Raw genomic sequence first — 22,602 nt, 5'->3', positions numbered from 1 at the left:
AGGGTAAAAGCCCTGAGGATGCAGCTGAGATGCCACGGGCTGGCTGTACAAACAAAGGTGCAGGGACGTTCCACATGAGACGCTGAGCCCATAGTGGCCTGGGCAAAAGAACAGGGCTTGGTTTGACTGTGAGATTTGGGGGGGCAGCTCCAGCCAGGCCAACAGGGCCACGGTTGGGGACACACACTCCCTCTCTCTCTCCCCGCCTCTCCCTCCCCACCTGGAGTGGCAGGCTCTGGGGGGCTGTGCTCTACCTGGGCCGGCTTAGAGGGGAAGCCCCAGAGGCTGTCCACTGTGCCGACCTGAGCGTGGGAGCTGCAGCTGCTCCAGCACCGGCTACTGCAGCTGGACTTCTGTGGCCTTCCTGCTGGGGCTGCTGCTGCTGCTGAGGGGACACCGCATGCCAGGCTCGCGGTGCACCACACAGAGACACCACATGGCAGCGCAAGCTCCACCAGGACCACCAAACAGCCAGCATCCCCACCTGCTGGGGCTCAGGAGGGGTGCTGGCAAGGGCCTGTCCTAGTGCATTGTTAAATGCACTGAGCCCCCCTTCCTGCTGCCCCCCAAACCATGCCCAGGCCACAAACTAGGGAACCTGCCTACCTAGCATTGCACCAGCGAGAAACAGACTGAGCCCACTGGGGCATGGAGCAGCCCCATAGTGGGGAGTGAGCTCTCAGGGCTGGAGCAGCAGGGCTGGCCTAGTACCCTGTGCCACATTTGCTTTCCCAACTCTATTAACCAGACCCAAAGCATTGTAAAGGGCAGCAGTTCAGCCAGGCCTCAGCTGGCACCCCAAGCAGGCAGTGCGAGCCCCACTTCCAACTAGCACTGGTGAATGCCCAGGGCCCAGCTGAGAGTGGACTCAGGGCCTTGGACAGGCATCCATCCCCGCTTTGCCTAATGCAGCCAGCCCAGGGCCTGGGAGTCCTGCAGGGACTGCCTCCTTGCCCGGAGATTGGGCAGCACCTAACCCAATGGGGCCTGGTCCCTGATTCCTAGTCTCCCTGCCCCCCAGTATCAGGGCCAGCTCTGGCTTTTTTGCCGCCCCAGGCAAAAAAGCCTCCGGCCGCCCCCTCCCGTCCCCCATCGCGGCAGGGGAGGGTGCGGGGGGGGAGGGGAGAGGGCGGCCAGAGCGCCGGGGGGAGGGCGGAGTGCCCGGCCGGGGCTCTGCTCTCCCCGGTGGCCAGAGCGCCGGGGGGAGGGCGGCGAGCCCGGCCGTGGCCCCGCTCTCCCCGGCGGCCGGAGCACCACACCGCACCGCCCCCCTCCAGGTGCCGCCCCAAGCACAAGCTTGGTGGGCTGGTGCCTGGAGCCGGCCCTGCCCAGTATGTCACACTAACTGCTGCCGGGAGGCTGGGCTCAGCCAGACCTGCATGGCGAACACCAGCAGCATTCTCTGCAGCACTGCGGGGCTCTTGCGGGCGAGTGAAAGCATGGTGAAGCTCAGTGGGCTTGGAAGGCCTGTCAGGGCCCAGCTGGCAAGGAGAGGGCACGTAGCTCACGTGCTGCCTGTCAGGGCCCACCCTGGGGAGGGATGGGAACCAGCTTCCCTTCCCCACAGCCATGACAAAGAACATTAAGATGAAACCATTCCCTGAGGCTCAGGCCCAGCCCTGTGGAGGAGGGAAGAGCTGTTCTCCCTGCTTTACACCCAGGGGAAACTGAGGCACTGAGTGGAACCCTGACTTGCCCACAGTCACCCAGCAGGCCAGAGACAGGAGCAGAATCCAGGTGTCCCTAGTCCCAACCCTGTGCTCCCCCCGCCCGCCCCAGCACTTCCACACCCAGCTCTCAGGTATTGCTGCAGCTACCCCCTTCACTGGTCTCAGGGCAGGGCAGCTAGAACAGCTGCTCCCTTGGGCCCATTTCATCCCATGCCAGGGCTTCATGCCACTCTCGTGCCTCTTGCACCTGGGCTGGCCAGGGCTGTTTCAAGCCATGGCAGGGGTCAGAACAGCCTGAGGGTTGCCCTCACCAGCACTTGGCTACCTCTGCCCCCATGGGGCCACTGCAGTCACTGGGACAACTGCCTCCCACCCACCAATTCTGCTGAAATGAGATCCCTGCCCATAAGGGGGAATTGCCCAAGGATGGATCAACCAGGGTGCACTGGAGCCCTCAGGCTCCTCTAGTCACAGCACTGGGCTCCACGCTCTATGGAGGCTAAGCAGCTCCGCTGTCCCCAAAGGCCACTGTCTCCCCCCGCTGATCCTGTGTGCCCCCCACCCCCCAGCCTGAAAGGAGATACTGCTCCGCCTGAGCACAGCGCCTGCCAGCACTCCCGGGCAGCAATTTCAGCTAATGAAAAGCAACGGAGAAGCGGGCTCGCCTCCTGTCGGCCATTGACGGGGAACAATGGGCCCCCCTGGGTTAGCATGTCAAACCCCTTGGCAGAGGGTAACGCGAGCTGCGGATTGCAGCCAGTGAAAGGCACCCACCCGGCAGCGAAACCTAACACGACCAGCACAGAGGCATCTGTCAGCAGGGAAGGCAGGACAGGCGGCTGGGACAGGAGTGGTGTTAATGCCCAAGTGGTTTTAGCTAATTAGATGTAATGCTAATTAGCAGGAGGGAAGGGGGGAGGGGGGAAGTCTGTGTCCCCAGCCAGCTTGCTTCCTACACTGAAGCCAGCATCAAATGCTGGTGCTCAAAATTCATCAGCCAGGCCTCAAAAACTCAGGAGGCTGGCTCGAAAAGCGGGAGGTTGTGTGAAAATACAGGTGGGGTTAGTTGTATTTGGCTGCCGGCTCAGGGGCCTGCAGCTCACGCACTCAAATCAGTTTCAAGCTTTTCTCTGCCACTAGCAGCACTGTGTTTTCAACGCCCACCGAGAGTCCCAGCTCATCACAAGCATCCGGGAGCTTGAGAAAAAACACCAACGAGCACGAGACTCGCCATGAAATCACAAGAGCTGGCAACGCCACGAAGAACGTCACATCCACCCAAGTGGCCCTATTTCTCTCCCGCAAAACCCCACCAAGTCAGTGGAGTTGAGTTTGGCCCTTCCTAGATCCAATTCACATTCCAGTAACTGCAGGAGGTGACTTGCAAGGCAGCAGAGGCAAGCCGCGCTGCTGGAAGGGGGCGCGAGTGCTCCAATAGGAGAGCTGTGCACAAAGGGAAAAGAACCAGCAGCTGCAGGCCAGGCAGCAGCAGGCTGAGTGTAGCCCCAGCGTACTGTGAGCCTGCGAGCACTGCCTGGACACACAAGGTGCCAGCTCTTGCCTAAGGGGACCTTTGAGGACAGCAGCAGGGCAGGATTTCACCCGTGTTCCACTGGAGTAGCCTGAGCTGCCAAGAATCTCTGCCCTGTGGAATAGACAGGACCGGTGGCAGTGCACCAGAAGACGGCTTTGAAGCTGCTCTGATGGCTCCAGTGCAGGCGTCAGATGCTGAAGCATGGTGGGGGGGGGAAGCCTGCACACATAGGAGAGGGTGGGTTGGGGAACAGAGCGGTGGCCCGGCACATGAGAGAGCTGAGCTCTAGGCCCCCACTCTGCCACGACCTCTCCAGGCAACCTTGGCCAAGTCACTGTTGCGCCCTGGGCCTCAGTTCCCAGCTGTGCATGGGGGACAGCAGCAGTCCCTGCATCTGCCTTGCCTAGGAGTCTGCAAGCTCTTTGGGACCAGGACGCTGTTTCACAGCTGCCTGAACAGTGCCTCACACAGGGGGCCCTGGTCCCAGCTGGTGCTCCTGGGATACTAAAAGTGCACAGGTGTGGGGAGACTATGGCTCAGACCCCAGCCTGCAGGCGTTGGGAGGAAACAAAGCATTTTCCCCTCACACTGTGCTCAGCTAGTTCCCAGCTGCCTGCGGAGGTCTGTTCCCCCAAACAGATTTGTTTTTGTACTGCTCACTGGCCAGCTCTGCTGGGCCCTGGAGAACTAGTGTTCTCCCCGCTGCTGTCTGTCCCAATGATATGTGCAGTGCTAAGCAGGGGGCAGGTATTTTTCTGTGATTTCAACTCTTCGTTAGCTTTGCACTTTGAGACGGGACTGTCGGAGGGTGGTTGTGACCATGGCTGCAAACTGACCCTGGATCTCAAATGCCTCAAACCCCATGGGGATCAGCTGCAAATGTGGGGATTTTCTGAGCCCAAAATTACTTCAAGGGGGGGGATTCATTGTTTGCATTAAGGTTACCTAATCAACCCGCATTAGGCCAGGCCCCTCTAAGGCAACAAACCGTTCCTGAGGAGTTCCGAGGGCCAGGCCGCCATCCCCACATCCTCCAGACATCGCTTGCTTCTGGCTACACTGGTCTCCAGCCTGATAAAGAGGCCTTGCTCCCTGCACCCTGCCGTCTTGTCATTGGAGTCCCACAACATGCAAGAGTCACAACAGCCTCCCTGCCGAAGTCTTTGGGGTTCGTTCTCTTTTCCCCAGTTTTAGTAGTGGAGGGAGACAGCCCATTACATAGCGCTTATAAAGGATTGGTGGTTTATTGTATACGGTTTCACCAATTTGATAATTAGATTAGATGGATTACTTGAGACTCACCTGCTTCGTTAATCTGATTTGTTTGCATGTCTTCAATTTTATGATTTTGCTCATTTACTTTAGTTAACACAAAGCTAGAAGTCTCAATTGTTTCTTACCCAGTTATAAGGGGCCAGGACCAATGGAATCCCAATAGAGAGTTCTGTGCCCCACCTAGTGGAAGCCCACAGAACTGCCGCGATAGTCCTCAGCATGTTTTTTTTTTGACCCAGCTTCAATAAAAAAAAACCACCAGAGTCCTTAAAATCTCATGTAATTTTCCCCATAGGGAGAAAAATCACAGGTAACAAATGCCAATAGTCGTGTTGCTTAATGCACTTCTGGAAGGCACTATGGTAACGAGAGTGGTATTAGACCTGGGATAGCATATTAACTCCCACTAAAATATTGCATAGGTGTCTCTGATGTCATAAACCTACCAGGTCTGCAATTATCCACAGTCTTCAGTGGTCAACAAGACATGAATGTCTACAGCAAAACTCAACCAGAAAATCCCTTTACAAGCCCCCCCCCCCCCCCCCCCCCCAGGCCTCCTTCAGACAGGGGATAAAGCAGCACAAAAAAAATCACAGAAGATGGAAGGCAACAGTTCCTCTCAGATCCCAGGTTGGTCCTCCTGGGCTGGCAGTCAGAAAACCCTTGTCAAATCATCACAGCTGATCTGGCACCACTGACTGTGTCTACACTAGCACACTTACAGCTGCGATCACCACCACTGTAGCACTGCTGCCAAAAGCTGCAGTGTGCACAGGGCTCCACTATTCTCCCCACGAGGACATCTAACCCTGGTGTTAGAGCAGTGGTGCACAAACATTTCCAGTGGCATCCCCCTTACCGCTCATGGAATTTGTCATGACCTCCACCATTATTTGTAATCTGAAGTAAACCCTTACTTCTGTGCTGCTGCTGGCGGCGGCACTGCCTTCAGAGCTGGGTGGCTGGAGAGTGACGGCTGGTGGCCAGGGCATTCATGTTGGTTGTGGTGTGGGAGGACTATTTTTTTAATCCCGCTCTGCAATGCCCACTCTATTTTTATCCCGCTCCTGCTATTACGGCAGTGGGTCCTGTGAGATCCCAGTTTCTTTTCAAACCCCCCCCCCGTCCCCCAGGAGGGCTCTCCCTCCAGTTTGCACACCACTGTGTTAGCGCGCACAGTGGTAAAACACTCACGCCCTGTCCTACCTAGCACAGTGCAGCGCTACCCACTGGTAACAAGGGCAGGAGACCTGCTAGGGCAGCCATGATCGGATAGCCACAGCAGGAATCTGGTGGGGCTTAGAAGGCATTGCACTTGTTGGGGTCAGGATATGGATGGAGCCTCATCACCCCACAATCCCCAGGGATGTGGTGGAGTCCCTAGCAGAACTTGCTGGGGTGACAGACTCCTAACAGACCACTGTCAAAGGGGTGGGCTGAACACCCATAAGGCAGCTGATGGGGCAGTTAGAGTGAACTGGAGACAGAGGTACACCAATAAGCTGCTATGTACCCACCTGGCAGAGGATCAATACTTCCCTGCAGCAACGGCACCAGGATTTGTCCTCCACTGTATAACAAAAACTAAGGAAATTCCCACTGGGAAAAAACTTGGTTAAACTGTTCAAGCAGAGAGAGTAACTGAAAGGGCTATGTAATAAAATAGCACTGGGAGCTTTAAAAACTCAAAGAGCCAAAGAATTTTACATTAAGCTCACTCAAATATCCTTAACTCTGCCCCTCATATCGTTAGCACATCTGGTGCAGCCATCCTGGTGGTTAGCCCGGTGCTTCAGGACATAAGCAAACCAGTAACAGATTGGTCAGGAAGCCACACCCCTAGGGTTATTCCCACTAGTGGGTCTCTTTGCTTAACACCTCCTCCTGTCGGTGACAGGCCCTGGGATGAGACGGTCCCCTGCTCTGATCCAACCTGGCTACTCCTACGTCCTGTATAAGAACGCCTCAGCACGTCTCTGTCAGCCAGGTCACCGGCCCTTCCATCCCATCTGTGAGCTGGGGGCTAGCAGCTGGAAGCCAGGCACCAGCTCGTGGTCACTCAGCTCTAGGAATCAGACCCACTTCAGCACATGGGCCACTGCTCCCCAGCCCGTAGGAGAGCACTGCAACAAGAAGCTCACAGGCAGAGGGGCTGATCTGGCTCCAGAGCCCCCTGTCAGAGACCAGCATGCCCCGTCAGGGGAGAGGAGGGAGCCAGTTTCCTGCTCAGCTGGGCCAAGTCAGAGCAGGAAGGAGTCTGAGGACGGAGAACATCCCTTGAGTTGGAGGTTTCCTATTGTCTGTTACACTCATTTTACCAAGGGCACCTCCAAGGCTGGAGCCCCGAGTCCCTGTGATGGGGAGAGGACAGCAGCACAGCCAGGGCAGTGGGGTTTTGCTTAGTGACCAACCCAAAGCCCAGAGCCCTCCTTTGTCTCCAGCTCTCAGAGGCGGCGCACCAAAGCGTTGGTCGCACGCAGTCCAAACCAGCCCTCCCCTGGCGAGGGCAGTGCCGCCAACTCAGCCAGGGGAGCCCTTTAATAACGATCACACAACAATCTCCATTTCAGATTTTCTTATCGTGTACAAAAGTGTCAGGTCATTTGAGATTCAGATCAGACGTGTTCCCTATGTCCCATCACCTGATTACGTGGAAGGGTCCAAACCGTTAGCTGCCGTAGGCTAGCCTCCTTCCCCAACACCCCGTGTAATGTAGCGTTTGTGAATCAAAGGGCCTTTTCTCCCAGGGCAGTGGCAAAGGATTCGGCACCCATACTGGTTACGGCCGGGCGCAACCTGCTGCGATGGTTATTTATCAGTCCCACACTGCAAGGGGATCAAGGCAGAGGTGCCGTCTCAGCAGCTCCGAGAGGACAAGGAACGCTGGCATTCAGTGGTCTGTGAAGTTTGCCTTTCTCTTCTCCACAAAGGCTGCCATCCCTTCCTTCCGGTCATCCTGAGAGAGACAGAGGGGCTCAGGGGCATGGTCCGTACAACAGTCGCTCTCCAGACAAGCAGCCCATGGGGCAGCACCTATACTCACCGTAGCAAAGGTGGCATGGAAGAGCCTCTTCTCCATTTTATTTCCCTCAGTCAGCGTCATCTCGAAGGCTGAAAAAGAGGAGCCAGTGGCAGATGCGGGTGAAGGCAGAGGGGATGGCTGGGTGTTTAACAATCACATCTAGCCGACTCCCTGAGAGGAGAGTCCCCCAAGGAGACCTAAAGGGTTTGTACTGCCCCACTGCAGCCTCACTGGGTGGAAGGCCAGAATCATGCACATTCCAGACCTCTGCTCCCCTCCTTCCACGTTTCTTTACCAACTCCTGGGTGGCAGGACAGGGGGTCTCCCCAGTCTTCACTGGAAGTCGGCTGACATTAAACCAGGGAGGTTTCAAAGAACCCCTTGCTCACGCGGAGCCACAGCACATTCGATTCCCCACCATCCCCACCTGTTTGTAAGAACCCAGGACTGCACTGTGAGATCTCCGGGGGCAGGTTGGGGCTTTGGCAGGTGGGCAGGCCAGCTGGGACGGCTGGACGAGCACGCCAGCTGGATGTTTGTGTGAAAAGCATTGGCAGTGAAGGGGTAAACGTTGGCCTGCCCATAGTCCCCGTTAACCCCAGGCCGTCACCCCATCTGGGCTAGCACGCCAGGCTGCCCGTGCACACGTCACTGCAGCAGCTGCACTTGGGCCACGTTTGCAAGGTTTTAGGCACAACCGGCAGATCTGATGAACCCAGGCTTATCTTCACAGACCATTATACTGCGATTGGCCAGTGAGCCTGCAGAGCAGGGGTCACAGAGCTGAAGGCCAGAAGGGCCCCCCCAGATCACCTAGTCTGGCCTCCTGTCTATCACAGGCCACCAACCCCACCCAGCCCCCGCACACTAACCCAGCAACCAAAACGAGACCAAAGTATTACAGCCCACAGGAGGCTAGACAGCCATGTGCCACAGGCAAGGAATAGGAGAGATGAGGGATAGGTGACAGCTGGAGACCTCCGACCTGAGGGGCGTTCCTAGAGTGGGCCATGGAGGGGGTTTAAAGGTGCAAGTGCCCTTGAAACCACGATACAGTAACTCCTCACTTAATGTCGTCCCGGTTAACGTGGTTTCGTTGCTGATCAATTAGGGAACATGCTCGTTTAAGGTTGCACAATGCTCCCTTATAACATTGTTTGGCAGCCGGCTGCTTTGTCCACTGCTTGCAGAAAGAGCAGCCCATGGGAGCTGGTGATGGGGGCTTGGAACCAGGGTGGACCAGCAGCCCCCCTATCAGTTCCCCACACCCCTGAGTTCCCAGCAGGCTATCAACTGCCTGGCAGTTCAGCTGTCCCTCCCCCACTGCCATGTGCTGCTCCTGCCCTCTGCCTTGGAACTGCTCCCAGGAGCCTCCTGTTTGCTGTTCAGAGGAAGGGGGGGAAGAGGGGGACTAATGTCAGGGTGTCCCCCTGCCCCCGCTCCTGCCCCCCGTTTACCCCATCTCCATAGAGCGGGGGACAACACGACAGGGCTCAGGAGGGAGGGAGCTTGCTGGCAACAGCTGCTGTCTCAACTTGCTGATCTATTTAAAAAGGCAATGTACTTAGAGTGGGGTCAGCGTACTTAAAGGGGCAATGCGTATCTTTCTCTGTCTCTCACACACAGTGTGTGTCTCTGTCTGCCATGCTGTCTCCCCTCCCTGTATTCGTGGAATGTGAGGCTACATTAACAACATGTTAACCCTTGAGGGCTCAGCTGAGTGCTAGTTCATCATTCAGCACAAAGGCATTCCCCAGGAAATATCCCACCCACCCTCTGACTTCACCACCTCAACCAAGCTTCACAATCATCACCATTCTGTACAGTATTAAATTGTTTGTTTAAAACTTATACTGTGCGTGTGTGTATATATATATATATATATATATATATATATATAGTCTTTTGTCTGGTGAAAAAAAATTCCCTGGAACCTAACCCCGCCCCCCCCCATTTACATTAATTCTTATGGGGAAATTGGATTTGTTTAACATCATTTCGCTTAAAGTAGCATTTTTCAGGAACATAACTACAACGTTGCAGGAAGAAACATAGTACAGTAACTCCTCATTTAAGTGCCCATTCCGGGACACCATTCCTCAGCAAGGCTGCCCTCTACGGCCACGGACCCAGAGTACCTCAGCCTCCCACTGAGCCCTGGTGGGGCCATATCAGCCTAGTGCACCCACCCCCACATTCAGCCATCACTCAGCACTGCCTGTACCTGCATTGACAGCTTCCTTGGCCATTGCTGTTACGAGCTTAGAATTCCCTGCAATCTTCTCCCCACAGCTGATGGCTTCTTCCAGCAGCTTCTCCACGGGGTAGATTTTGCTGACCAGGCCTAGAGTGGAGGGGGCAAGTTACTGGACCGTCAGCACTTGGCACTCAGCATTCCTGTGTCCTCCCCAGACACCACCATCCGAGAACACGTTCACAACTCCCAGCCTCTGACCAGCCACAGAGCAGAGCAGCGGTGCTCGTCGGACAGTCTTGCCCAGGGTCCAATGTCTGACGCTGGTAACGCAGAGCAGCTGCCATCCAGCAGACCCAGCGCATGAACCTCGGGTCAGTTAGCGGGCTCTGTACATGGCGCAAAGCCTCACTGGAGTAAAGCATGGGCATGGCCTAAGACACAACTGTGCATGAATCCCCCCTTCCAACGGAGCCCAGGCTACATTTCCTGTTAGCAAACTCCTCTTCCTTCTAAACCGAGCACAGCTGAGGGAGACGCTGGCATGGAGCCGCGGGATGCCATTGCAGCGCCCACAGAAAGCTCCCACTGTCACCCCACTTTGGAGCTTCCCCCTGCAGCAGAGAAATGCCCAAGTGAAGCCTGCGGAGGCCATGGGATACCACCATCCAAAGGCCACCCCATGCCGAGCTCCCTCTGTGCTTCAGACTGAGCAGCAGCAGGCACCTTGCTCCCAATTCCCCCTTTACCTCCCGGCAGCGAGTCCAAATGAAACCACTGGATCCGGAGCTGACAATAAGCATGTGCCCAGCTACAGGGACAAAGGCCAAACTCCACCCGGGAGATGGAATGGGGGGGAGGGCCGTTACCGTTTCTAGTCTAGCTACGGGGCAGAGGGCTGCTGTCTACGCAGTGCCATGTTCCAGTCGAGAGCAATGCGGTCCCCTCCACCCAGCATTAGCTGCTGACTGCATCCCTTCCCGATGGGGATCTGGCCACCCCTCATAGGACCACGGTGTGCAAAGAGCTGCCTTCCTGTCTGGACCCCTCGCCTGCTGGGTTGGGCTGAAGAGCTCCTGAGCTGATTTATCACTATCAGCTTCCCCACAGGATCTGGGGAGCAATAGTGAAGGGAGAATGCCTGGGGGAGGAAATCCTTCCCAGTAATGTCCCCTTCTCTCTGAATGGTTTATCCCAGGACACGGCAAAGAGAAACGACGCCAGGCAGTGGACCCTCTGCACTAGGAGCGCAGGGAGAGCGGCTGGGCAAACGCCCGACAGAGATGGGATCAGCGTGGAAGAGTTAGTTGTAAGAAAGAAGAGCCATGTGCCCCTAGCAGCCTCCATCCAGGTATGTTCCTAGGGGACACCTTCGCATGCTGGCCAGTCTGCAGCCTGGGGAAGCCACCTCCTGCTCCGCGTTACAGGGATGGCTGGGCCACACATGCAGCAGGGAACATCCAGCTTTAAGGAACAGTGATGGATTTGCACGCCGCAAGGCTGTGTGGCCCCGTTGTGCCTGGCAGCAGAGGATGCACTCTCTTCCCTGACTTGTTTAGTTAACTGACACATGCCCAAGGCACAGAGCCAGGAGGGTCTCAGTCATCTACAGATGGGGAGCCCTTCCCAGGAGCCATGCGTTCCGGAGAAGGGCATGAAGTGACAACTTCAGTCAGCTGGCAAGTCCCAAGACTCACCCTCATCCAGACCAGAAATGATGCCTGAGCATCTCTCATGGATTGCCCTCTCACCCACACCACGGGTACAGGAAACCTCCCCTCCCTTCCCACCCAGTGCCACAGGAGGAGCCTGGCGGGAAGACGTACACACTTGTGCCCATACCTGCTTCTTTAGCTTCCTGAGCAGAGATCCTGTCTCCGGTTAGGACCATTTCCATTGCCAGGGACTTGCCAACTGCTCTCGTGAGTCTCTGAGTCCCGCCAGCTCCTGTGGTTAATTAGGAAGGCCGTAATTAGCTTGCAAGGGTCAGTCAGGAGGAATTTCCTAAATAAACACACCCTGATCACACACATGTGCAACAGGTCAGTTCTGTGCACTCAGGGGCGGCAGCACGGCAAGTAGAAGAGGAAGGGGTGGGCAGGGAGACAAGCTGTTGGATCCTTATGTAACACAATGTAAGATACAGGCGCATTTCTACCTGCTGCTGCTATTTTATCACAGGGCTCTAGCTTTGCCCTGGGGCTTAAGGATGTCACCATACCCCATACCTCCACCCCATGGAATTATGGGGCACACGTGCCTGCCATTCTCTCTGTATGTAACCACTTGAACTATTCTCTGCACAGATGTAGGCAACGGGACCCTGCTACAAGTACATTTCTTGAGCATCTGGGATCTGAGATCGGGGCAAGCTCAGGAATCCCTCTCTTTTTATGGGTCTTTAAAGTGACCACGTGATTGACAGCTGTCCTGTGCTCAGACACAGGCATGCAAGTCTATCAATAGCTACCAGTCAAAAATCAGAGGGTAAATCAGGCTAATTACTGAACGCAAGGCTCCAGATAACCCAACAATAGCACCACCTGACCTTGGAGGAGATGGGAGGGGTGTCTAATGGACAAGAAAGTAACCTGACAACACATCTAGCAGGTTCAAGACCTACAGATTCCTGGTGTTAGATACATACATGAAAAAAAACGATCACCTGCCAAGCCCAGAGCATTGAAAAGCAGCAGGAACAGCGAAAGAGTAATGGGACCAGAGATTGGTGTGGTCATTTTAAAGAAGGGAGGAAGACGCACGCCAGAGATCGGAGCGGGCTTTCACTGTGAAGCAGGAAGTTGTCAGACAGTGATATTTGTCTCTGCATACCTCAAGAGGGCTGTCAACATTTGAAAGCCTGGTAGTTAGGGATTCCGAACTAACCAAGCCCATAACAGATGCCTTGGTCTGAACTGATCGCACTCATGTCTTTATCCGAGTGACCAGAATGGGTCAGTTTCCATGCTCCGTCTACCACGTGTCACTGGGACTCTCACAGTAACTTTCAATGTGTCTTTTTAAAAGCGTTCATTTCCCTAACACCACTAGCCAGTGCTAAGGATGGGAAGGAGCTTGGCCACCCTAGACGCTCACAGGCAGGAGTGTACTCAACAGGGGTTACCTGGAATAGTTCCCAGCAAGATTTCGGGTTGCCCAAACTGCGCCTTCTCGCCAGCATAGATGATATCGCACATCATGGCCAGCTCACAGCCACCGCCCAGCTTCAGGGGAGAGAGGGGCATGGGTTAGAACTGGCACAGCGCCACCCGGCACATGAGGGTTTTTTGCAGTCGAGCTAGGTCTCATGGGATCAGAGGCCTCACAGTCTGTGCTGTATTCATCCACAGCAGGGGAGGGGGAACTAAAGTCACTTGCCCACAATCACCCAAGGAGCATGTGGCTGAGCCAGGACTTGAACCCCCTTCTTCCAAGTTCCCATCTGATGCGCTAACCAGCACAGAGCTATAGAACTCACTTAAGGAGCCCAAAGAGAAACAGCTTAGTACAAAGCATTCCAAGGCCCATTCCTCTCTTCCAGGAGGGACTAGGGGGTGAGGGATGGGACATTCCCCAAGGGGTCAAGGGAGGAAGGCAGAGCTGCTTCCTGGGCTAAGCAGGAGTAAAAAACTCCACAGCCAGAGCTGCAGGGAAGGAGCAGGAGTTTGGATGCTGCTTATCCTGCTGCTTTGACTCAGAAAAAATTTCCATTAGCCCTCTACATAAAAAGTATATTAAGACTATCACAATTCCCAGTTAAGACTGGCATTTGGATCTGCCCGGAGCTGGCTGAAACAATGACATCGAAGTTAACCACAGTATAATATTTACCAAGAAACATTCTAGGCTGCAGGGGTAGATTAAGGAATGGAAAACCCAAACTCACAGCATATCCATTCACAGCTGCTATGACCGGCTTCCGGACCAGAGAGACTTTGTTCCACTGTGCAAGGAAATTGCCCCCGTAACATTCCTGGAAGGTTCTGTTCTGCATCTCCTTTATATCTGCTCCAGCTGAAAGAGAGAATATTGTGTAGACAGGATGAACTGGGAAATGACCATCCTTGGGCCATGTATTGTTGTAGCCCTGTTGGTCCCAGGATATTAGATGTTATTCAGCAGAAAGGAAAAAGAGTTCTGTGTAAGCTCGAAAGCTTGTCTCCCACCAACAAAGGCTAGTCCAATACACGATATTACCTCCCCCACCTTGTCTTGCTAACATCCTTTGATCAGTAAGTGGTCCACACTAGATTGGTCTGTCTAAAACTTACAGGGGCCTCTTGAAATAGTTTCAGGTCCAACCCCTGCCTCCAAGTTGCCCTCATAAAATTTGTGATTTGCAGAAAAAAAAAAAAAAAAATCACAGAAATTGTCCTGTTTTGTAAAAGTTTTCTTTCCTCCTGTTACTACGTGAAAAACTGATAGATGGGGGAAAGGACTACACTCAGAACTCCCTCACTGAAAAAGAGAAATATTTTCTCTACTTTTTCCACACAGTGATCTTAGGGGTTACTTGTAGGAAGAGCAGTAGGTAACATATGCTCAGACAAAGGTGTGATGCTTAAGTCGAGCTTCTCTTTAACAAGAGCACCTGTCACAACACATGCCTGAAAGACATGGTTATAGCATCTGGCCTTAAAAATAATCCCCCATCCTTGGAGCTTCACACTGGGTTCTCAGTGGCAAAGCCAGACCCTAGCCATGATTCAGGTGTGATTTGTTTTTTTGCCCAGGGGAAGGGCTGGAAGCTCTAATGTTTGGACATTTAAAATCCACACTGAGGGTACGTCTACACTAGAAACGCTGTGACTGCGCCTCTGCAGCGCTGAGGTGTAGACACTGCCTGCAGTGACTGAAGGGGTTCTTCCATCGCTGTAGTAAATCCATCTCTGCGAAGCAGCGGCTGGGTTGACTAAAGAATACTCCCATTGATCTGGCAGTGTCAACACTGGGATGAAGGTCGGCTTCATTACATCGCACAGGGCATGACATTTTTCACAGCCCTGAGCAACGTAGTTAAGCCCACCTAGCTGTGTATTGCAGGCCAGCCCTGGGAAGCATCCTTCACTAGCCCCTGGTACAAGAGGGGCCTTTCCCATCTCTAAAGCTCACGAGTCTCTGAACGTTCTGGGGGAGCAGCCAATCACTTGGGATCCCCAGAATTATCAGCGGCTTCATGCCTTGCATCTCTCACACACAGCTGGGTTCTCTCCTTTCCAAGAGGAGTGGGGATGAGGCTCCTCCATCCAAAACTGGACCCACGACAGAAGTCACCGATTCCCCTTCCCAAACTCAAGCCTCTGCAAGTGCTCCCGCTAGGAACAGCAGAGCTCCCTAGCACTGCCATCCACAAGGGAGGGCATCCAGAGGGCAGCTCCCAGTTGGGCTCAGAATTTTCCCATAGTTCTCACACATCCTCTTCACTGGGAGACATAGCATTTAAAAGCAGCAGCAGTCACCCCGAGGCCTTTGCAGCCCCTGCGAGCCCACCACCTACCAATGGCAAGTGGGTGACTAAGGCAAAGCAGCTTCCAGCCCACCCACCTCGCTATGGGACGTGCTGAGCGAGCCTCCCCAGAGAGCCCCAGGGTGCCCTCTCTGCCTACCTGCGAAGGCTTTCTCGCTGCCGGTGATGACGATGGCTCCCACATGTGGGTCCTTCTCAAAGAAGTCCAAGGCCTGGTTCATCTCGTTCATCAGGCCATCGCAGAGGGCATTCAAGGCCTTGGGGCGGTTCAGCTGGATCACTCCTACATTCTGCTTCGCCCCCTTCTTCTCCACCACGAGATACTGGAACTGAGTGCCTGCCGGGGGAAGGGACACCGGCACATAGTTACAGCAGTGAGTGGCACTGCATGGGATGGACCTGCTTTCCGGCGGGCTGGGATCCCCCTCCTATTCTGCAAGGGCAAGCACCCGCTCCTCCTCTGCCAAAGCCACCCCACAATGCTCTTCTGCTAGGGCTCCCGTGACCACGCCCCTGCATCAGTGTGGAGTAGTTCTGTTGCTTGCTGACTCTGGGCTTCACAAGTCTGCTCTGCTGGCTAGTGTCCTGCACTGAGAGTGACTCAGGATAGGGCTAGTTTCCTGTGGTTACGAGCACACAGTCAGCACCCACCTGCTACTTTCCCTGGCATTTCTACAATGCACAGGGCTTGCCCCTGCTAGCTGGGGACTGCACAGCCTGGCCAGAGGCTGTGGGAGTTGGGCAGGCTGTAGGGGCCTGCCCTCCAGGGCAATGGCCAGTGTGCAGCTCAACTATCCCACACCCAGACTGCTAGAACTCCTACCCTGTACCTTAGGTGACTCCACATTTCATTTCAGCCTCTGGCTGACAGCTCTTTAAAACCCTTCCTACCTGCTAGAACGGAGAAGCATTCTGTGTCTCTCCACCAGACTGCTGCAGGACTCTCTCCCTTACTGTACCCTCTCCTAAAGCCTCTTAGCCACGTGTTGTGGGGAGGGTTGGGAGAGATGACCTCTATTATTCTGTCCCTTCTCTCAGCCTTCAGCGTTGGCCCCCCTCCCCACGGATCTAGTGCTTGGTTCAGAGTTTCCCCAGGGAGCAGTGACACTGACACAGTCTTGTCTATTTCACAGCTGGGGCTGGTTCAAAACAACCAGAGCCTTGATAATTTCACTATACTGCTGCTCCGGAAAGCTCTGGGCAGCAGCAGAGGCACTGGGGAGTCTGCAGTCTCAGGCAGATAGGGCTGCATCTGATATCCCATTTGGAAGGTTTTGTTCATAATCATTAAGGCCAGCAACCTACTTTAAAATAATTCACACCTAGCTCTTATTTAGCAATTGTCAGCAGAGGATAGAGGCACTTTGCAAAGGTAGGTTGTACCATTATCCCATTTTATAGATGGGCCTTGCTGGGTAAGGACTAGCCTAAGATCACACCAAAAGTCAATGGCAGAACTTGGCACTGAACCCAGGAGTCCTGGATCCTAGTCCAGCAAAAAGTGACAAATGAAATTGTAAATTCTGCAGAATCATAGACTTTAAGGTCAGAAGGGACCATTATGATCATCTAGTCTGACCTCCTGCACAACGCAGACCACAGAATCTCACCCACCTACTCCTGTATCAAACCTGTGTCTGAGCCATTGAAGTCCTCAAATCATGGTTTAAAGATTTCAAGGTGCAGAGCATCTTCCAGCAAGTGACCTGTGCCCCACGCTACAGAGGAAGGCGAAAACCCCCCAGGGCTTCTGCCAATCTGCCCTGGAGGAAAATTCCTTCCCAACCCCAAATATGGCGCTCAGCTAAACCCTGAGCATGTGGGCAAGACTCACCAGCCAGACACCCAGGAAAGAATTCTCTGTAGTAACTCAGATCCCACCCCACCTAACATCCCATCAAAAGCCATTGGGCATATTTACCGCTAGTAGTCAAATATGAATGAATTGCTGATGGTGTAAACTCAATCCCCTTCCCATGCCATTGATAGGGGGGCATAACCAAGCCCTCCACCATGTACCTCAAAGGTAGCAGTACACTACAGAGGACAACCTGCAGAAAAGCAGCAATAATCCAAGACACTTCTGGGTTAAAAGGTGCAGCCTCCACAACCAGGAACCTCCAATAAAATGCATTGCACTTGAATAAAAATCCCTTCAATTGTTCTGGTTACATTTATTCCTGTGTGCGTGTGCTGGTACGATTGGCATCTCCCAGACTATCTGCTCCTCTTAACCTGAACCTGCCATGTCCTCAGAATGGGGATTTTGTGATGCTTTTTGCCATAGCAACCCTGTCCCAAGCACTGGTTTAGGGCTTTGCTGCAGAATCTAGCAGGAGACAGATCCGCCTGGGAAATGCTGCCCCATTCTTTGGCCTCCTTGGATTATTGGGGGGAACCATCAAGAGCAAAATTTTCAAATTGAGGTACTGGAAATCCATACGTAGGCGCCTAATGAAGTGGCTTGGATCTCAGAACTACTGAGCACTTACAAGTCCCACTGGAGTCAGCGCGAACGACAGGTGCTCAGTAATGTTGCAAGTCAAGCTGCTTTTACATAGGAGCCTAAATACAGATGCCGGTGCGTGCCGTCAGGAAGCCAGGCATGAAAATCAAGGCCCATATCATAGGTTTTTAACTCATGAAAGTTGCCTCCCCAGGCTTGTGAGAACCTGGCCAATGATGGGGTTCAAGCTCTGTCCTCACTGTAGCTGGCCTTGACAGGACCCATTTTTCTATCCAGACCCTGCTTTACATCACATCAGCAGCTGTGACCCCTTTGGCAGCACCACCAATGACAGACCCACCAGTGAGCCTGGCTGCAGGCACTGATTAAAGGGGCACTGTCGATTGGAAATAAAAAAAAACAAAATCATTTTCTGATGCTCTGTGCAGGGGCACCATAAATCCGGATTTTATTCTTAAATTCCAATTTAAAAGTATCTAAAAGATTTCCCGCTCCTCTGCTGAGTTTTATAAGGATCTTTTTCCAATTAGCTGTCTTCCCCTCTCTGACTAGCCAGGAGACCAGTGAAACTGACTCTGCAAGGTGCTCTCAAATGCATAATGCACAACTGAAAAGAGAGGAAAATATTTTTTCCCGATCAATCCTTCAGTTATGGGAATGTTGCGCCACACAAGGGGCTCTGTTCAGGAGTCCTGCATCATATTGGAGGACAGGGGCCTTACGTACAACTTTAACAACAGATGGCACAACAGCAAGGTGGATTTTCAAGTTGACCTTGAAGTTGGTGCCCTTTGAAGTCAAATTCCTGAATTAACTGCATGAAAGTGGACTGATTGAGTAAACTGATCTATATATGCACCATTAGTATGAAAGTCTCATAAAAGAGCAGCAGATCTCATCTTGTGTAAACAGAATCAAAGCATTTCACATACACGTCTCTCAATATTTCTGTATTGCACCTAACCGGTGCTAAGTGTAATTCATACACCGTTTCATAGCTCTCAAAGCATTTTTCAAAGGAAGGTCAGGATCATCACGCCACTTTACAGATGGCAAACAGGAGGGGAAATGATTGCCCATGTGCTTTTCTGCACAGGGGCTGCAATTGTTCTGGTCGCTTACTCCACAACTGACATCATAATCCTCCACTGGTGAGGTCACAGTCACCTCCACAGCAGCCAGTAGGACCTTAAGTGAGGACATTTGCAGGAAGACACTTAAAGGAACAAACATCCTGTTTACACATCAGGTCCTGCAGAACGTTTATTGGGCAATAAAACTTATTTAGCCTAATAAGCATTATGATGGCTAGCATATACCTTGAGTAACCAAAAAAGGGGAGAAGAATACATGGAGAAATCACAAGGGTTGCATCCCCAGGTTTAAAAGAAAGCATGACCAGATCCAGTTTCCAACCCAGCTCAGACTACAGCTCCCCTCAAATACACCAGGAGCATCAACTCCAATATGCTGCTCAGCACAAACCTTCCACTGAGAGAGCACAATGCCTGAATCCTGCTTCATTAGTTGGATTTGAAAGAATGTTGCCCTAAAAAAAAAAATCACGTTAATAATTTCCTGTACGAAAGGTATGGGAGCCAATCATACATGCACCCACACTTCAGACACCCATCCATAGAATCATAGAACTGGAAGGGACCTTGAGAGGTCTTCCAGTCCAGTCCCCTGCACTCATGGCAGGGCTAAGTATTATCTAGACCATTCCTGACAGGTGTTTGTCCAACCTGCTCTTAAAAATCCTCAATGATGGAGATTCCACAACCTCTCTAGGCAATTTATTCCAGTGTTTAACCACCCTGACAGTTAGGAAGCTTTTCCTAATGTCCAGCCTAAACTTCCTTTGCTGCAATTTAAGCCCATTGCTTCTTGTCCTATCTTCAGAGGTTAAGAACAACAATTTTTCTCCCTCCCCCTTGTAACAACCAATCCATAGGACTTTCCACACACACGTGAGGAAAAGCAATCCAGGCATATTATAGAGGCTGTGTAAATAGATTATCCAGCAGCTACAATAGCTAGAATTGCCAGATACGTATACACAAACTAAATATAGCAAGTCTCTTCACTCTAACCCACTCACTAACACTCCTCAGCAGACCTGCAATCAAATGAATTTGGCTGTAATTTCTTTTCTCAACATTAAAAAAAAAAGTTCGTTGAGAAGATGGGAGCATTATTTTTATGCAAGGCCCTGCGTATCAGCTCCTATTGCATCAGCCCTCTCCCCCGGTCAGTAATGCCAACTTGGATACACAGTCTGTTCCTCCCACGACTATTTTAGTTCCATTTCTCATCCCCTCCCCTTATTTTAATCTGCCAAACCACTATCTGCGCTGCGTGTAAATCTCTCCTGAAGCCTCACTTCTCCTCCTGAAGAGTGAATAATTTCACATGACACTAAGGCTTTGTCTACACTGGCAACTGGCAAGTGAAAGATAAAACTTGTGTCGGTCAGAGGTGTTAAAAAAAACATACACCCCCGAAAGACAAAAGTTTTGTTGAGGACAAGTGCGGGTGTGAACAGCGCTTAGTTGGCAGGAGCGCTCTCCTGCCGACAATGCTAACGCCACTCATTGGGGTGGAAGTTTTTTGTTGGCAGGAGAGCTCTCGCCTGCCAACAAACAGTGGCTACACTGAGTGTCTTTTAGCGGCATAACACAGCCGTGTTGCTAAAAGCTGCGTAGTGTAGACATAGCCCAAGTTATGTTCAGCCTAGTCTGTGTCTGTCTTGTTTACTCTGTATTTTATTTTATGTTGTCACGTGTACCTTGTACTATGATAGGTACGTTGTCTGTGCTTCACAGAGCAACACAAACTATTCTCCAGAGCATTCAACAAATGCCCAGAGAACCAACAGTACAAAGCAGGAGGAATCGAAAGGCTCTGAACACACTGAGCTAGAGTTAGTGCTGCAAAACTGAAATTAACATTCCCGCGACTACGCCAGAGCAGCCTGGCAGAAGCCAGCCTGTAAGAGGTCAGTCTTTTGGTCGGCAATTAAAACAGACCCTTATTTTTCCATCATCCTCACCACAGCAATGGTGGGTGAGGAGATTTGGGCCTAGGCCACTGGTAAATTTTATGAGGCTGGTGTCAGAAAAGAACCCGGTACAAAATAATGGCCAGTAGGAACCCACCTGGGGGTAGCTCCCAACAGCCGTTCAGTTTCCCACACGAGTGGCAGCCCAGCTCCTAGCACCAGCAGCATCACAATGTCCCCTTACCAGCACGCCTGGAGACTGACCTTGCCTCTCAGCTGGCCTGAGGCACACTGTAGGGCAGCCCGGGGAAGGCTTGCCCTGCTACCTATTCTAAACCTGACCTTAGACACAGATTTTCCTTCTCCAGGGCAGCACATCAGGTCCCTTCCACAAGCCCTGAATTAACTGAGAAAGAAGTGAATGTGGAGGCCTCGCATATGGGCTCCTGTCACCCTGAGCCCTGCTGGCATGCCCTTTGACACATCCACATCAGCCACAGGAGCTGTCTGCACAGGGTGAGGGAAGAGGGTATGACCAGGTGGCCCCTGGCCAGTCCTCAGGCAAGCCCCTGGAACCAGACTGAGGCACTGACAGCTGTGAGGTGCTGTCATGAGTGCACAAGGCCTCATGCCCACGAAGCACGGTGGGTGCAAACAGTGCCTCAGAAGTCAACAGGACTGACAGCTCCCCCACCAGCTCGGAGGGGAGACAGGGCAGCGGGCACAGCTCTGGCATTACTTCCACCCACAGTGCAACGCAGCCCTGAGCTCCTGGGCAGCACCTCCAGGGGTGGGGAGCAAGCAGCGAGGGAGTGAGACAGAAGCTGCTGGGGGAACCAGGTTCATTTGGATAGAGCAGAGCTCAAGTCAGGAGAACTTTGCCCTCTGCTTTTGGACAACAACAACTCCAGAGCCGGCCACACTGGCTGGGCCTGAGGCCCTTGCATGAACTTCCAGACAGCAATCTCAAAGCATAGCACTGCCCCCCACACTGACCTAAAGAAATCCCCAGGCCACAGGGTCAGGCTGACAGAGAGGGATGGGGAAGTGCAGGGAGCCAGTTCTGTGGGGCAGGCCCCTCTCCCGGGAGGTGGGGGAGCACACAAAGGCAGAGTTCACCAAGGCCCAGGGGGGCTCCCCACACCACCCGGCACACAACTGGCAAAGCTAGCCAGAGAGGGGAGCGATCGCCCGATGAGCCAGCCGGGCAGGGGCAGCAGGCTCCAGAGCGTGGAGCTACTGTGCCGAGCACCCTGCAGGGAACTAAATCACCCCACTGTCCCCCAGCCCCCCACTATTCCCGGCACACCAGTCCCCACAACCAGCCCCCGCACTGTCCCCACTCTACCCCCGGCCAGCAGCCGCCGCTCACCCGCCGAGCTGAGCCGAGCCGGGGCTCGCAGCAGCAGGCGGACTGGGGCCCAGGCCGGGCAGAGCAGCGCACGGAGAGCGACAGCCATGGCGGAGCTGAGCCACGGGACCCGGAGCCCCGCCCCCAGCACCCGATCGGCAGAGCCCCGCCCCTGCCCCGTCCCCAGCATCTTCGTCGGCATAGCCCCGCCCCCTGCTCGCGGGTGGGTTCAGGGGAGGGGGCGAGTCAGGGGGCTGTGGATGGGCTTGGGGGCAGGGATGATGGGCCGTGGGTACGTTCAGGGGAGGCTCGAGGGTGTAGGTAGGCTCAGGAGAGGGGGAGAATCAGGGGGCCATGGGTGGGTTTGGGGGAGAATTGGGCAGGTTCAGGGGAGTGGGGTGGATCGGGGGCCGTGGGTAGATTCAGGGGAGAATTGGGCAGGTTCAGGGGAGTGGGGTGGATCGGGGGGCCATGGATTGGTTCATGGGAATATTGGGAGGCAGTGGGTGGGTTCAGAGGAGGGGAAGATCGGAGAGCCATGGTCAATTGGGTGGGGAGGGATAGCTCAGTGGTTTGAGTATTGGCCTGCTAAACCCAGGGTTGTGAGTTCAATCCTTG

The 22,602-nt window shown here is 53.5% G+C and overlaps 1 protein-coding gene across 1 annotated transcript; it reads right to left on the bottom strand.

Annotated features, from left to right (window-relative positions):
• Nucleotides 1-7,042: 7,042 nt before the first annotated feature.
• On the bottom strand, nt 7,043-22,186 carry ECHS1 (enoyl-CoA hydratase, short chain 1). Its single transcript, XM_054035466.1, has 8 exons — nt 22,006-22,186; nt 15,305-15,502; nt 13,585-13,712; nt 12,823-12,922; nt 11,541-11,645; nt 9,729-9,848; nt 7,526-7,593; nt 7,043-7,438 (listed from the first exon to the last, which is right to left on the bottom strand). The coding sequence occupies exons 1-8, from the start codon at nt 22,184-22,186 to the stop codon at nt 7,373-7,375; spliced, it is 966 nt and encodes a 321-aa protein (XP_053891441.1). The 3' UTR covers nt 7,043-7,372.
• Nucleotides 22,187-22,602: the final 416 nt, after the last annotated feature.

The sequence above is a fragment of the Malaclemys terrapin genome, chromosome 7, assembly GCF_027887155.1.
Source record: "Malaclemys terrapin pileata isolate rMalTer1 chromosome 7, rMalTer1.hap1, whole genome shotgun sequence".
NCBI classification, from domain to species: domain Eukaryota; kingdom Metazoa; phylum Chordata; order Testudines; family Emydidae; genus Malaclemys; species Malaclemys terrapin.
Note: the sequence above shows the minus strand (reverse complement) of the source record. Positions and strands in the feature narration are given on the sequence as shown.

Bases quoted from the DNA above. Each gene is read 5' to 3' on its own strand.
- ECHS1 (XM_054035466.1), bottom strand. From the start codon at position 22,186: ATGCCGACGAAGATGCTGGGGACGGGGCAGGGGCGGGGCTCTGCCGAT. The intron at 13,713-15,304 runs GTAGGCAGAGAG...TCTCTCTTTCAG, and splicing joins CAGCGAGAAAGCCTTCGCAG to CTGGAGCAGATATAAAGGAG. The intron at 7,594-9,728 runs GTACAGGCAGTG...CCTCTTTTTCAG, and splicing joins CAAGGAAGCTGTCAATGCAG to CCTTCGAGATGACGCTGACT.